A 15,263-nucleotide genomic window follows, 5' to 3' on the forward strand; every position below is an offset into this window, starting at 1 on the left:
GACACGATAACACTTGTATTATTATTACTAGTGCCAATTTCTTCATTTAAATTGACTAACATATGGACAATACATAATGTTTTACTTTTATTCAAACCTGTATTATTTGCATTTGCCACTACATCACTCTGTTATGCATACAAGTGCTGACGTTAAGGGTTATATAAAAATGCAAGTTGTTGTTGTTGCTGGTACTCAAGGCCCTCCTGTAGTTCTGCCAGCCTGTGAGGAGGTACACGCAAGTTACAGATAAGTGTTCTTCAGCCTGGCTCAACAAATCGGGAGGCAGTGGATACAGACTGATCCTGGATATTCAATAGGGATTGAAATCAGACCCATGTTTTCATGGCCCGAAACTGGACAGATCAGGTGATCAGGTTGTCATTGACATCATCTCCTGCTCACTGTATACATGTGCTAAGCACAGGAAGTCGTGTCAGTCAGCACTGGAAGCCGGACGTGTAATGAACCTGTTTTATAACAGGTCCACAGTAGACCCGTGAGAGCAATGGAGCCGTGCTATACCAGAGAGCATTATAACAGGGCCCATATTGTAATGGTGAAAAAACACAGTTGAGGGATACGAGAGACAGAGAACTACATTTTTTTGTTACTTTGGGGCTGGCCAAATGCTTGTTTCCAGGTAATAAGCCGGAAGCACAAGTCCCACCCTCCCCACACACACATACACACCCAGCACAGTATTACACAGGCCAGACCGCCATTGCTGGAGGCGAGAGGCTTCTATTCTCAGAAGGCCACGGCATCGAGCACCCTGCTGTGTCTGACCACGGGTTCAAGACTCCCATTTATTGCCCATTGTTGCACGAACAATGTCTTCCTATGCTCTGAGCTGCTCGCTTTGACAAACTTAAATATCAAAATGCAATGTAGGCATCAACTTGGCTTAGCCGGGTGACGACAGGGTGGCATTTTGGATCCAGATAGCTTGCTGGTGCTTAGCGATCACGAACAGCCGCTTTATAAAATAGGACAACTGCTCTCTGAGCTATGCCGACCACATAATATACTCTACAGATTATAAAAGATGTTGTGTGTTTGTGGATTTCAGGGAGCTGCAAAAACATAGGTGATCATTTATTTCACTGTTGCCCAACCCATTGTTGGCTGACACCATTCAACATCGCCACCTGGAGGCAATAACTAGATGGGGCAGTGGCACCATTTTCATCTCAAACCATCAACAGAAGGAGACCAATTGAAACCTATCAAAGATTTCAGCTCAGAGGTTAACACTTCACAAGATTCAGACAGACAAGGCAGTAGGCAAGTGTCTTGTGAAGGCAATGTGATGCCTGTGGGAAACTGTGTGATGAAGCAGTCAGAATCCTCTTTTACGATCACTGCACAGCTTTGGTCGGGCTCTGAGGTGGAAAGGACTGGTCCACAAACAGATGTAAGATGACTGCACAGATACCTGCTTTTGCTTGGGAGGGGTTCAGCTCACCGGTTGTCTTACACACGCAGATAACCATCACCATGCTTAAGAGTATCCGAACCAGACAGAGTCCCACGTATAGATGCCACTTACACATGAAAATTTCCCTGTGTCTAGAATGGAATGTACACTCTCTCCCAAGAAGGTTGCACCCTGCTGACGTAATTTCAGAGACTATAATTAACCTTTATATTTGGTATGGTGCCTTCATGTTGGATGGAGGTCCAAAGCATTTCACAGAACATACTGTAAAGTGCTGTGACTGTATGATTTTGTGGGTGAACTCAGCTGTCAATTTGCACACAACGGTATCCCACAAACAGCCCTGAAGTGAATGATCAACTTTTTATTGGGGCATTGTTGACCAGGAAAGCAGGAGAGAAACTTCCTTCCCTATCGGGTGCAGATTAGCGAGAGCCAAGGAACTGTGTTTCCAGTGTGCACCATTTTGGGTACTGTTGGATTTTAGCCAACCAAAACATGCATGGCTTGCCATTGAGAGCACTGCCTGGTAAGCTTCCTGCTGCCTGTGCAGTAGGAACTAAATAACCAAAACAAAGCGTCGACTCCATTCCAAGATTTTGTTCCCAAACACATCATGTTTGAGGCAGCTAGCTCCAAGGAAACCATATTTACCTCTCCCCCAAGACAGACATTTTGTTTTTGTCCTTACCACAGCAAGCTGAATAACTGATGGGTTGGGATTGGGGATAAAGGAATTTAGTAAGCACAGCAGGAGATGCGATGCAGCCTGGCATTCAGTAAGGAATTGATGTTAACCGAGGAGATACTCTTCTCCACTGCGGCCCAACCAGTGTCGGCTGATTATCTCTGGTTTACTTCCCTTCCCTCCCCCATCCTCCCCTTTTCCCCCACCCCAAAGGAATGCAAAAATACAAACACAAATAAAAATGCAGAAGATCTAAAATTCAATCAAAGGCTAATATCGCTAGAAGTAATTATGTTCAGCTCAGTTGGTAAGTTCCCCAGCTGGATAGCCAAATGTAGCAGATTGAGCAGGCTGCATATAAAGTGAGGATAAAAGACAAATGAAGAGCAGAAATAGGAACAGAAAAGGAAATATGAAAGGAAGTCATTAAGGAAAATGAATCAAGCGCTCTGTGAACAGTAAGCAGGAGAAAGAACGAAATGAAGACAATTCCATATATGGCCAGAAATCTGTTCCGATGAAATAAATAGCAAACTTTATGATCAAACAGCATACACTTAAACATTCTTGTGACATGCAGATTTTTTTTCCCCTTCTCTCATGCCAACTTCTTCCTCCTCCCTTCCTTTCCTGAAGACAATTGACTTATTTTTCTTTCCATTAGAGTACAGTTCCATAAGCACCTATTGCTCTCTGGTGTCTCGCCACAGTGAGCACTATTGATGCGTGAATCCAGACAGCGAGTGTTGGCAGGCTATTTGTTTGCGTGGGGCATCACAGCTGAGCCAAATCCTGTCCTCCCCTGCACTTTTCGAAAGAGGTGGCTGGATAACAATCGGGAAAGAGAAGGCAGGCTAATTCAGCAAAAAAATGGGATTTTAATCTGGGACCTCCAGGACTACAGTAGAGAGGCAATAATGTGCACTAAAAGTGACCAGCCCCTTTGTGAATATGGAAACAGTGCAGATAATGCATCATCATGCAAAATACCAATTGGCTATCATGCAACTAAAAAACACTTCCATCAGGTGTTATTCTATCACTGTAGTGCCTTTACACTGTACACACTGTACACACCTCTTGCTGACTTTCTCCCTCTCTCACTAACTTTCTCCCTCTCTCATTGTCTCTCTCTCTCTCTTTCTGACTTTCTCTCGCTCTCTCTTTGACTCTCTGCCCTTCTCTTCCTTTATATTCCTACCAACAATGACAAGTTGCATTTATATAGCACCCTTCAGGTTGAACAGCGTCTCAGAAAGCTACCCTGAAGCTATAAAAGATTGCTCATCAATCACTTGGTTTGCTTGGTTACAGTTACGCTAAGCAGCTATAATCTACTCCTAGTAACCTGGCATTCTACTTTTTTCCCCAGTGTCTCACTTCCATATCAGAGCCCAATAGTGATAAGTGGACATGTGGATAGTTAATGTGTAGATGCTAACAGTGGTATTCTCCTGAATGCAGCTTAGCTACTCAATAGATTAATTCCAGAACTGCGGGGTCAGAGCTATGAGGAATGTAGGGACATTTCTCACTTGAAGACTAAGGGGAAACTTGATAGAGGTGTTTTTAAACATTATGGAACGTTTAGAAAATTTCCATACAGATAAGGTTTTCTGTCGTGTAGAAAATTTGAGAAAAGGGGTCATATCATAGCTTCAAAATAAAAGCAAAAGTGAATACAAAGTGCGAAGGATTTTTTTCTTCAGCAAAGGGGAGCTACGTGTGCAGAACAAACTAATATTAATGGTGGAACAAGGAAGTATAAAGAGTATAAAAAAGGAACTGGGCAAATTCCTGGCAATTAAAAAAATTCCGTTTTCGGGGAGGATTGGTCAGCCATATGGAAACCCATCACCATACACAGAATCCAAACCAGACAGAGTTCCACCTACGTATGTCACTTAGTTCGAAATTTCCCTGTGTTTGGAATGGAATCCACAATCTCTCCCTGAAAGTATCTAGCCTGTTTACCTAATTCTGGAGAAACCTAGGTGAGGGCTGACGAGACCCAAGGGTTGGGGAGCCCAGAATATGTGTTGGGATATTGCTGGAGTTTAAGAATCCATAGAATCCGTAGAATGCCTTTCCACGCACCATCTGGCTTGTTTAGCTAGGACCACCCTACAAATCAGGGCTTTGGCTTGTAGGGTTAATGGTAACCAAATGGAAATAATCCCTGCTTCCAATACTAATCTACCCTTCTTTATAATTATAATATATTATATATAATATAATTATATTATACTCCTTATTATAATAATAATAAGCCAGGAAACCAGGTCAGATAATAATATATTAATAATCCTTGCATTTGATATAGCGCTTTTCACGTCTTCTAGACGTCTCAAAGCGCTTCACAGAATAGACTGTAAATTGACTGTATATTTGTGGGCGAAATGTAGCAGCCAATTGCACACAGCAGTGTCACACAAACAGTCGTGGATTGAAAATGACCAATTTTACTATTGTTTTGTTTTGGAGAGATTATTATTGTCCTCTGCTCAGCACCACTCCCTGATAGTACATTCAAACTGTGTGAAACATTCGGAATTTAAAATGACAATACGACCGTACATAACACAGAAATTGGATAATCCTTGCATTTAATATAGCGCCTTATCGCACCTTCGAGTCGTCTCAAAGCGCTTCACAGAATATACTGTAAAGTGAATTGACTGTATATTTTGTGGGTGAAACGTAGATGATCTGTTATCAGTACTGCCCTGGAATACTGCGGGCCCACCTGGCTCGAAACCGAACTACCAAGACCACCACAGAGGACTGATTTGATCCCGACATTCTGACCCAGTGTACTACCTCCCTCCCCCACCCCACCAGCCAGGAGACTAATCATTAATTGGTCTTCAGGTTTATTACATAATCAGGTAGATGTGTCAAAGACATTCTTGGGAATTTGGATGATGTTTAGGTTACATGATCTAATGGCCTGGTCCTGCCTGAAACTGTTAAGTTGTTACTGTTACTAAGTTACTATGTTTAAAAAGTATAAAACGCTCCACAACACCATGCATTTCACTTCCGGAGCTCAGCACTCACTGAGCAGTGGCAGGTCAAAGCACAACATTGCTTGATGGAGTTGCTGAGACTGAGGCAAATTGGAAACATTTGCTGTGCCTTTCTTCATTAAAAAAAACCCTTGTTTAGGAAGTGCTGATAAATGACAACCACAGTAGATTCCTTGGCTCGGCTCCAGTGTCATATACACGGACTGTACATAGTCATTTTTAGAAACATTCCTTCAGTGCAGTTTACTGTACATAAAGAGCACCAGGGATCCTCCTGTTGGTCTCTGAATCCTGAAGTCTTGCTGGGATTTACACTGGATTCTCTTCACTTACTTCAAACTCTATTTACTCCAATCAAAAGTGTCCCTGACTCTAATGTACAGGTAGATTTTAGAGTGGGGGTGGGAGGAACTTTACCCCATTCGAAGGTGCCATCAATTCTAATGTGCGTTCATTTAAATGTGTTAATGTGTCAAACGTGCTTTTGCATCAAATTACTGCTCTATTTAAAAAAAAGCTCACATTTGCCTCACTTTGCCTCGCAATCAAATGTCACGAAATCCTTCCAAAAACATTGCCTATTGCAGCAACTGGTGTTGTACGTGAATGCGACAGACATTTGCACCTGCAAGTTATAATAATATTAATAATAATGCTTGTGTTTGATATAGCGCCTTATCACATCTTCAAGACGTCTCAAAGCGCTTCACAGACTATACTGACTGTGTATTTGTGGGCAAAACACAGCAGCCAATTGAGCACAGCAGTGTCCCACAAACAGTCGTGGAGTGAGTGAGCAAATTATTATTTTTTTTGAAGGGACTATTATCCCCTGGGAGGAATCAGCCAATCGACTAACAAACTAAGTTCCCACAAGCTGCCATGAGGCAAGTGTCCAATTGGCATTGCAGACTATTGGCCTTAACACCAGGGGAGACTGCCTTCTGTTTCAAATAGTGACAACAGATCTTTAGCTTTAAAGACTGCCTCCTGTAGCAGCCCTGAGCTCAAGGAAGTGCCCTATTCTGACCTTGGTAACCATGATCCTTCCAGAGGCAAAAGCAAGATCGTCAAAGAGGTTCTGACAAAGAAAGCCCTTTGGTACATTTGATCTCATCCATTCAGAAAACCCACCCAACTGTTCTTCAACTGCAGCATCAAGCTGTCTCCTAACAAGTCCAGTGCCCTGCTTATACAACCACACTTCCTGGTGTCAGTCCTTTATTCTCAAATTGCCGTTCACGACTCTTAACCCCTAGTCTTTTTGTGCTGTCTTGGTGTATCGGAAAGTAATGTTCCGAATTGACTTTTGTCATACTTTTCCCTGAGGCATCTCTTTTCGAGGGTGAAATCATTCCTCGTAGCTCGTTTATCTACCACTTGGGATTTGTTTAATCTCTGCAATGCTCCGAAAGACAGACAGACAGGACCTTGATTCTAAAACCTCTTACACAGGATGCACCTCTGGCAATGTACCACTCCTCAGCACTGCACTTGACTGACAGCTCACTTGAGGTTTGAATCCATAGCCTTCAGACCAGAGGCGAGATTGTTGCAAACTGAGCTGGGCTGACACGCTTATACACATTGAGATCATCTCTCACCCTTTGGTCTAAAGTATACATTAACAACAACAACTTGCAATCATATAGTACCCCTTTTGTAGGATAACATCTCAAGAGCACTGCACAGTGACGGGGCTGGATGCCAAGCAAGGGAGAAGGGAGAGGAAGAGTTGAACATAGGCAAGGTCGAAGAGGTAGGTTTTTAGGTTGGATTTAAAGATAGAGAGAGGCTGAGGTGAAGGGAAAGTGGCAGGAAGTTCTAGAAATTGGGGTTATTAAAGGTGATAACCCTTTGACCTCCACCTTTCAGGGATCGCTCACTGCAATATTTGGCCTCACAAGCTGTGTGCAGGTTACTGGTTTAGAGCTGCTTTACACGTTGCATTTTTTTATTGTCAAGATTCAGGTATGTTTGACATTCACCACGTGTAACAGGAGAAGGGTTTCCTCGGCTCCCTGGGTTAAGGGAATGTTAGTGGGAGGGCATTTCCGAAGTTACTTGCTCTCTGCCTTTTTCAGGCTCTGGACCAGATTTGCAGATGCTTTGGGACCAAGCTGCAAACACTCATGCTGACTTTACACTCAGGTGAGCAAAAACAAGTCATATTAACTCCATCAGCTTCTCTATTTGGAGGACACCAGAACAACCTGGGACAGACTCGCAGTCAGCCTAAAATAAGTGAACTCTCAGTACCTATATAAAGCTGCAGCAAGCCAGAAGGGATGAAGCCACCATCTCAAGTATTGAGTTTGACTTGCTCATTGATTTAGTCTGAGTTTATAGCGGAGTCTGAATATATGTCAAGCTGATATGTTACTCAGTGCAATTATTTGACGTCGCAATAGATCAATGTTGTGTTTAGGAAATGATCAACAAGACAGCTTGCATGCAACCAGTGAGTGTCCAGCATTTTGCTTCAGCCTAAGCTAAAGCAAATATTGGTATGGATTAAAAACAATTTTACAGAACCTTCCTCCACCCACCCCCATTGGTCATTGTTGTCATCACTGTTCTCCCCTTTCCGGTAATAAATAAAAGGTAATACCGGTGGAAAACATTTAACATTTTAAATAAACTGTTTCCGTCTCTTAACTGCTGAGCTAAATATTTTGCTGGATGGGATCTAGTCTGATGCAAGTCACACTAGCTTTTAAAATTAGAGGCAATGAGAGCTCCAGGTCAGTACGCCAAGGTTCCAGTGTAAATATTAATTCCAACCCAATCTTCTACAATAATGATAGGACAACTTGAATTTTTATAGCGTCCTTCATGCAGGGAGAGCTTAGGCAGTAATAATCCTTGCATAAGGTATAACTCCTTTCACATCAGGGGATTGTCTCAAAGCTCTTTACAAGATTTACAGTAAAGTGTAATGGCTGTGTATTTTGTAGGCGAACATAGCAGCCAATTGAACATAGCAATGTCCCACAAACAGTCATGGAATGAGTGACCAATTTTATTCAGAGGATTGTTGGCCAGGACACCAGGAGAAGCTCCCTTCACTTTTCGAATAGTACCATGGGATCTGAACAGGTAGATGGGACCTTGGTTTAACGTCTCATTTGAAAGATATCCCAATCTAACTCAACTATTGGGAGGCGACGCTACCACACTGATAAATGTCACTGATGTGGATGGAGATGTTAGGGCTATCACATCTGATAACAACAGATAAGACAACAGCTGTGACTGCCCAAGTATTACAAATATTGCAGAGGAGAGCAGTGAGACAGGTCCCTAGTATTTGGATCGATGAGCCATGGGGAACAACCTAACAAGCTGTATTCTTTAGTTTTGAAACAATAACAAATTACACTTGTCTAACGCCTTTCACGTTGGAAAGACGTCCCAGGGCACTGGACCCTAGCTGGGAGTTGGGGGTCAGGAGAGATCTAGGGCAGGTGGGGGGTTGGGGTGGGAGGTTGGCTGAAGGCACGATCGAAGAGGAAGGGACTTGAAGGAGCCAAGAGATGGGGCGAGGCGGAGGGATTGTGGAATAAGGTTCCAAAGTGTGGGGGCAGAGATGCTGAATGCCCAACCCCCAATGGTGGGGCGGGAAGTGCGGGGGACCTGTGAAACAACATAAGATGTTATATAACAACAACAAGATTGCATTTACAGAGTGCCTTTCACGTCGGGAGGACGTCCCAAGGCGCTGGACAGTTGGGTCGGGACCCGAGCAGGGGGGAAATGGTCAGGGTGAGTGGAGGGAAGGGAGGGAGCGAGGAGGGGGTAGAGAGTCAAGAGGGGAGCTGAAGTTGAAGCTGAGAGGTTGAAGAGAAAGGTCTTGAGACTAGCCTTGAAGGAGGAAAGGGAGGAGGCAAGGCGAAGGCACTGGGGCATGGAGTTCCAGAGCCTAGGGGCTGAGAGACTGAAAGCCCGGCTAACGATGGTAGGGCGGTTGGGGCGGGGGATGTGGAGCAGACCGGAGCCAGAAGAACGGAGGGTACGGGCAGGTACGTGGGGGGATAGTAGGTCGGAGAGGTAGGAGGGAGCAAGGCCGTGAATGGCCTTGTAGGTGAGGATGAGGATCTTGAATTCGATCCTCAGGGGGATGGGAAGCCAGTGGAGGTGAGCGAGGGTGGGAGTGATGTGGTCCCGAAGCCTGGTGCGGGACAGTACACGAGCTGCAGAGTTCTGAATGACCTGCAGCTCGTGGAGGGAGGTGCCAGGAAGGCCGACGAGGAGAGAGTTCCTGTAGTCCAGCCTTGAGGTGATAAAGGCGTGGATCAGTGTTTCAGTAGCGTGAAGGGTGAGATAGTGCCGCAGACTGGCAATGTTTCGGAGGTGATGGAAGGCGGTGCCAGTTGTGGCGCGGATGTGGGGAAGAAAGGACAGCTCAGGGTCGAACAGAACCCCGAGGTTCCTGATGGCTTTGAGAGGTGGAGAGTGCAGCCTTGGATGCTGATGCTGTCAGCGCCTGAGGTGCGGAGGCGCTGACGTGAGCCAATCAGGAGGGCCTCAGTTTTGCGCACGTTGAGCTGAAGAAAGTTGTCTCTCATCCAGGACTCGATGTCAGACAGACAGGCTGTCAGGACATCGGTGGTCGTGGAGTTGAGGGTAGAAGAGGAAAGGTAGCGTTGGGTGTCATCCGCATACGTGTGGAAGTTAACCCCATGTCTGCGGATGATATCACCAAGGGGGAGCGTATAGAGGGTGAAGAGGAGGGGACCGAGGACAGAGCCCTGAGGGACACCGCACGAGACAGTGCGGGGGCCGGAGGAAAAGCCGGTACATAGGAAGCTTAATGAGGTTGAGAAAGTAAACCAGAAACAAAACTTTAAGGCAGGGCCAAGAAAGAAGGAAGATAATTCACAAATTCAGGTTTGTGAAGAGCAATTTTAGGACAGACACCAGGAAGCACTTCTTTATACAGAGCTTAATTAACAACTGGAGCAACCCAGCAGGAAGAGTGGTTGAAGGCAGAAGACTCGATTAAGAAGCAGCACGACGCTTTGGTCAGCAGACATTAGAACTCAAGGATGAGATCAAATGGCCAGAAGGGTCTTCTTTAACTGCATCTCTCCTGTGATCTCTCATGAAGATGATCTCTCAAGCCAAAATACCATTGGAGACCACCAGAGAGGTTTGAATGAAGATGGTCCTTTATACCATTTGATCTAATCCTTTCCATAATAGCAACCCTACCCTGGTCCCAACAAGCTGTCCCGTAAATTAGACAAAGTCATCAGTATGTGTTCTCCAGAGACCTGCTGGACTTGGCACAGTGTCTGGGCAGCTGGACCTTGGACAGGTTCAGTCACAGTGCACTGGAAACAACAGCACTTGAGAAGCATTGAAGTTCATATAGAGCAATGCTGCCACCTCGTGAAAGGTAACGGAAAAGCAGCAATGTGGAAAAGTCCCGAAACACAAATTAAACAAAGGTGAGCAAAGAGCTTTAAAAGATCCCAAGCTTTAAAGCCTGGAAGGCTAGAATGATTCTTCTTTCCCTTCCCTCCCTGTGGAGACATTTGTCAATCGCAGCCATCCTGGAGAATCAGTTTCAGAAAAGAACGATGGTAAACATCCCTCACATGGCACCTGCATTTCTACAAGCACAACTTTGCCTAAGGAGGAACTACCCTGGCTCAGTTGGTAACACTCACGCCTCCAAGTCAGATAGTTCTGAGTTCAAACCACACATCAGGACTCTAAATTCACACTCCAATACAGTGTTGGAGGTCGCTGCATAGCTGGAGGCGCCATCCTTTGGATGAGATATTAAACCAACATCCCATCTACTGTTCAGATAAACGTTAAAGACGCCACCGCACTATTTGGAAAAAGATCGGAGTTTCTCCGGGTGTACTGGCCAACAATCCCCCAAATAAAATGAGTAATTAATTTCATGACAATTTGTGGGTCATCACTGTACACAAATTGGCTGCTTCATTCATCTATGAATACACAGTCACTAAACTTCAGTAAATCCTGTGCAGAGCCTTGAAAGGTCCTCCTGATGTGAAAGGCACTACATCAAATACAAAGATCTGTATACTCTGTACAGAACTGAAGCCTGTTTTTCTTTGAGCATTGAGTGGGTGCATTTCACCAAGTAAAGAATCAGATAGTGATGATCCTTCCTTGATGGCTTAGTGGATAACGGCATCTTCCATTGCAGCATTAAACCACGTGGGTTTCAGATCCAAATCCCAGGCTGAGACTAGTTCGCTTCCCTCCAGCAGAGAAGGCCTATGAAGAGCTACAGTTGCCCTCAGAAACCCTAGATTAGAGACAGGGAAAGCAGGCAAGTTTCCTGCTCCTGATCAATATGCAGAGATGTCTGCTGTAAAGTGCAAGTGTGTCACAGGCAGGGGAGAATAGGATGGGGCTCAGCTGTGTTGGCCTTTGTGGTTGAATTCCCGCTAACACTCACTGTCATGGCTCATAAATAAATAACGGGCACTTGGGTGAGTTCCCGGAAGCAGATGGGCGCTTGAGACACCAGGAGAAGAACAGGAGAAAAATTGCCAGGGTCACAAACAAACAGCTAGAAAGGAAAATTTCACCAGGGTTTAAAGTTATTTTTTCCTTAGCATTTCTGGAATGTGCACATTTTGGACAATTCTTAAATTCAGTTTTAATTTTTGAGCAGATTTGCTTTCGTTCTTAAAAAAAACCCTACAATTATTTAAGACTGAATTTAAGAATTATCCAAAATTTGCACATTCGGAAACAATGAGAAAAATGACCATTTTTAGACCCAGGTGCAATTTTTCTCCCCGGGGCTTTAATGTTCAGGGTTCAATCCCATCCCAACATAGGGCTTGTTCAGCGCTTTAAGTATCCTGCCAAATGAAAGCCATTATATAAGTGTAAATTTTATTGTATTGTGCAATGAAACAGACAAAAATGATACAGAAACTTATGCCCAGTATACATCTTGTCAGGTACAGGTTTCATCTGAATTAAAGATGGCAAGTCATGAATTTACCAAGGTTTTCAATGAAGAATAACATCTCTAGACTGAGATGCCCATTTGAAATTACTGCCTTTGGGTACAATCTTTAACATACTTCATTACCCGTAAGCACTGACTGATGCGCAAAGATGGGAACATTCAAGTTTTATGGACATGCTCAATACAGTAGAGAATTATAAGATGTTTCGAGAAGCAGTCATCTAGATTAAACTACAAATGCAATTCCAAATAGACCAGGAAACCCACAACAGGTCAGCCAGAGTCTGAGCAGGAAAGACAGGGTAACAGTTGTGGTGTGATCCTTCAGAATGCTCTGATGACTGGCCCCACCCGCCATATAACCTGTCTTTCTTTCAGATGTTGACTGATCTGCTGTGCACTTTGCAGCATTTCCTGTTTTTTATTCTGAATATTCAAGTGTCTGCAACTTCCCCTATTAGCTCTGCTAAATGCAACAGGTTTTATAGAGGTCAGTGATGAGCACATTACAGGGTGAAGGTGTGAGCCAACTCCCTTCTTGTTTTTCCCCAACTACACAGGAAGCACAACAACAATAACAAAATTACATTTGGATAGAGCCTTTCACATCAGGAGGATGTCCCAAGGCACTGGACAGACAGAATTTCAGAGCCGAGCTGGGGATCAGGTTTGGGAATGGTGGAGGCCAGGGGAGAAGGAGGGTGATCGAAAGCACGGTCGAAGAGGAGGGACTTGAGATGGGTCTTGAAGGTGGTAAAGGAGGGGACGAGACGGAGGGACTGCGGGATAGATTTCCAGAGGGTGGGGGCAGAGTGGCTGAAGGCCCACCCGCCAATGGTGGGGAGGGCGAGGTAAAGGACATGAAGCAGGCCAGAGCCCGCTGAGAAGAGGGAGCGGGCAGGTTGATAGGGGTTTAGGAGGTCACAGAGGTAGGGGTGAGCGAGGCCATGGAGGGCTTTGAAGGTGAGGACCAGGATCTTGAACTGTATCCTCTGTGTGATGGGAAGCCAGTGGAGTTGGGTGACGATGGGGGTGATACGGTCATGGAGCCTGGTGCGGGAGAGGACATAGGCTGCAGAGTTCTGAATAATTTACAGTCTATGGAGGGAGGAGATGGGGAGGCCGACAAGCTGGGAGTTTGCATAGTGTTTGCACGAACACATTAATGTGTTGAGAATATTTAAATTTGCATTATCTGGAATAATAAAGTGCACTACACCAGATGACTTACATAACGATTCATAATAATTATTTGAAAAACGACAATGACTGGTTTACTTGAACTTTTTTTTCAAAATGGAAGACAGGCGCAAAACATCCCCCAAAAAATCTAGATTGAACAAAAGTGACGAAAAGTCATTAATTAATAAATACTGAAAGCTGTAATCCTCGGTTATCAAAACTACAAAGCTCACAGAATTTCCAAATATTGTGCTTTTTTAACCAAGGACCCATGGATTTTAAAGGCAACCAGACCCTCAGTGAAGCATTCTTAAAGTGCAGCATACCCAGCCATCAGTCTGGACTGATGGAGCTTTATTCTGGAGGGAAAGAATGGGAAAGGTCAGAGAAGTTTCCCTGATCATACTATTATTAACGGTTTACTTATATTGTTCGCTCTAGTGGCAAGGGGGAGCTTCAATATGTGCTATTCATAAAACAGGAGTTCCAGTCCTGATTGGTGGTTTGCTTTCAGGACATGTCCTGGCTGAGAAAAGGCCTGAAAGGTCAAAAAGAAAAATGGCTTTTGCCAACCTTCTGGATTGTGATTTTTTTTGACCAATTTCTTCAGTGAATTCCGTATTTCACTCGCAAATTACAGCCACTTTAGGAGGACGGTCAATGTTCCTTACCTGTTTTGGATCATTGGGGCCAGTCGGTGACTCCAGCTCAATAGTCAGTGGACCTTCATTCTGTATGTGCACTTGCATGTAGGCTCCAAACTTGCCATCTAAAAATGAAAGCCTTTTAAAAATTAAATCAAACAAACACGCTTAGACTGGCCCTGAAGCAACTTTGTCTTCCGTGGGATTTCAGGTTTTCTTTTTTCATTATTTCTACTTTTCTTTTCGTTTGCCTTTATTTTTTGCTAACATCCCAAATAATAGCTAGTTGAGCACTGACATAAGACCAGGAAATGCATGAATTGGGGTGAGCCATTCACATATGGGGGTAGGGAATGCACATGTGGGGGTAGGAAATGCACACGTGGGGGTAGGCAATGCACATGTGGGGGTAGGCAATGCACATGTGGGGCTAGGCAATGCACATGTGCAATTAAGCAAAAATCCTCGCATTTATTGAGCGCCTTATCACATCACCGAGACATCTCAAAACATTTCACAGGTCATGCAAGTGTGGGATGAACACTGCATGCCGCATACGAGCAATGTAAGTACGTGAGTCCTGTAGCGCAGTGGTTAGAGTACTCGCTTTGCAAGTGAGAGACCTGAGTTCAATTCCAGACAGGGCGAAACCTTGGGCAAGTTTCCTTACTCCACACGCCTAATAATAATCCCTCGCAAAAAAAACAATAATAAATTGGTCATTTTCAATCCATGACTGTTTGTGGGACATTGCTGTGCGCAATTGGCTAACGCGTTCGCCTACAAATATACAGTCAATTCACTTTACAGTATATTCTGTGAAGCGCTCGGGGACGTCCTCCCGACGTGAAAAGCGCTATATCAAATGCAAGGATTATTATTATTATTATTATGTGTGCGTTGAGTAATGCTTGTGGGAAGTGGTCAATGGGGTGAGCAATGCAGCAGGTGGGGATCAACAATTCACAGGTGGAGACGAGCAAAGCATGTGTGGGACAAGCAATGCATTAATGGGTTCAGCAATGCACACAAGGGGGAGAGCAATGCATTACACGCAAAGTTGAGAATGTAAAATGCAGGAAACCTACAATCTATAAACAATTGTTGATTAATCCATTTGGGGATGAACAATTCAACACAAAATAATAAATATGGTGAGAGAGAGACCATATTTTCAGAGGTTTCTGCACAACCTCTGAAGCATGACCAGCCTGTGAACAAATTTTAATCTTACTAAACATTAGGCTCAGGCCTATTCCAGACTAGGATACTTTTAAATAATGCATTTACCGTATTACATGCCACATGG

General features: G+C 44.2%; 1 protein-coding gene across 2 annotated transcripts in view; it reads right to left on the reverse strand.

Moving 5' to 3' along the window:
• Positions 1 to 15,263, reverse strand: part of dtd1 (D-aminoacyl-tRNA deacylase 1) — an 89,336-nt gene that overhangs the window by 62,284 nt on the left and 11,789 nt on the right. For both annotated transcript variants that reach the window (XM_042333053.1, XM_042333054.1), the window contains exon 4: positions 13,982 to 14,079. In XM_042333053.1, coding sequence (XP_042188987.1) covers positions 13,982 to 14,079 — 98 coding nt within the window. The remainder of the gene's footprint in view (positions 1 to 13,981; positions 14,080 to 15,263) is intronic.

Source organism: Callorhinchus milii, unplaced genomic scaffold (assembly GCF_018977255.1).
Source record: "Callorhinchus milii isolate IMCB2004 unplaced genomic scaffold, IMCB_Cmil_1.0 Scaffold3, whole genome shotgun sequence".
NCBI classification, from domain to species: Eukaryota; Metazoa; Chordata; class Chondrichthyes; order Chimaeriformes; family Callorhinchidae; genus Callorhinchus; species Callorhinchus milii.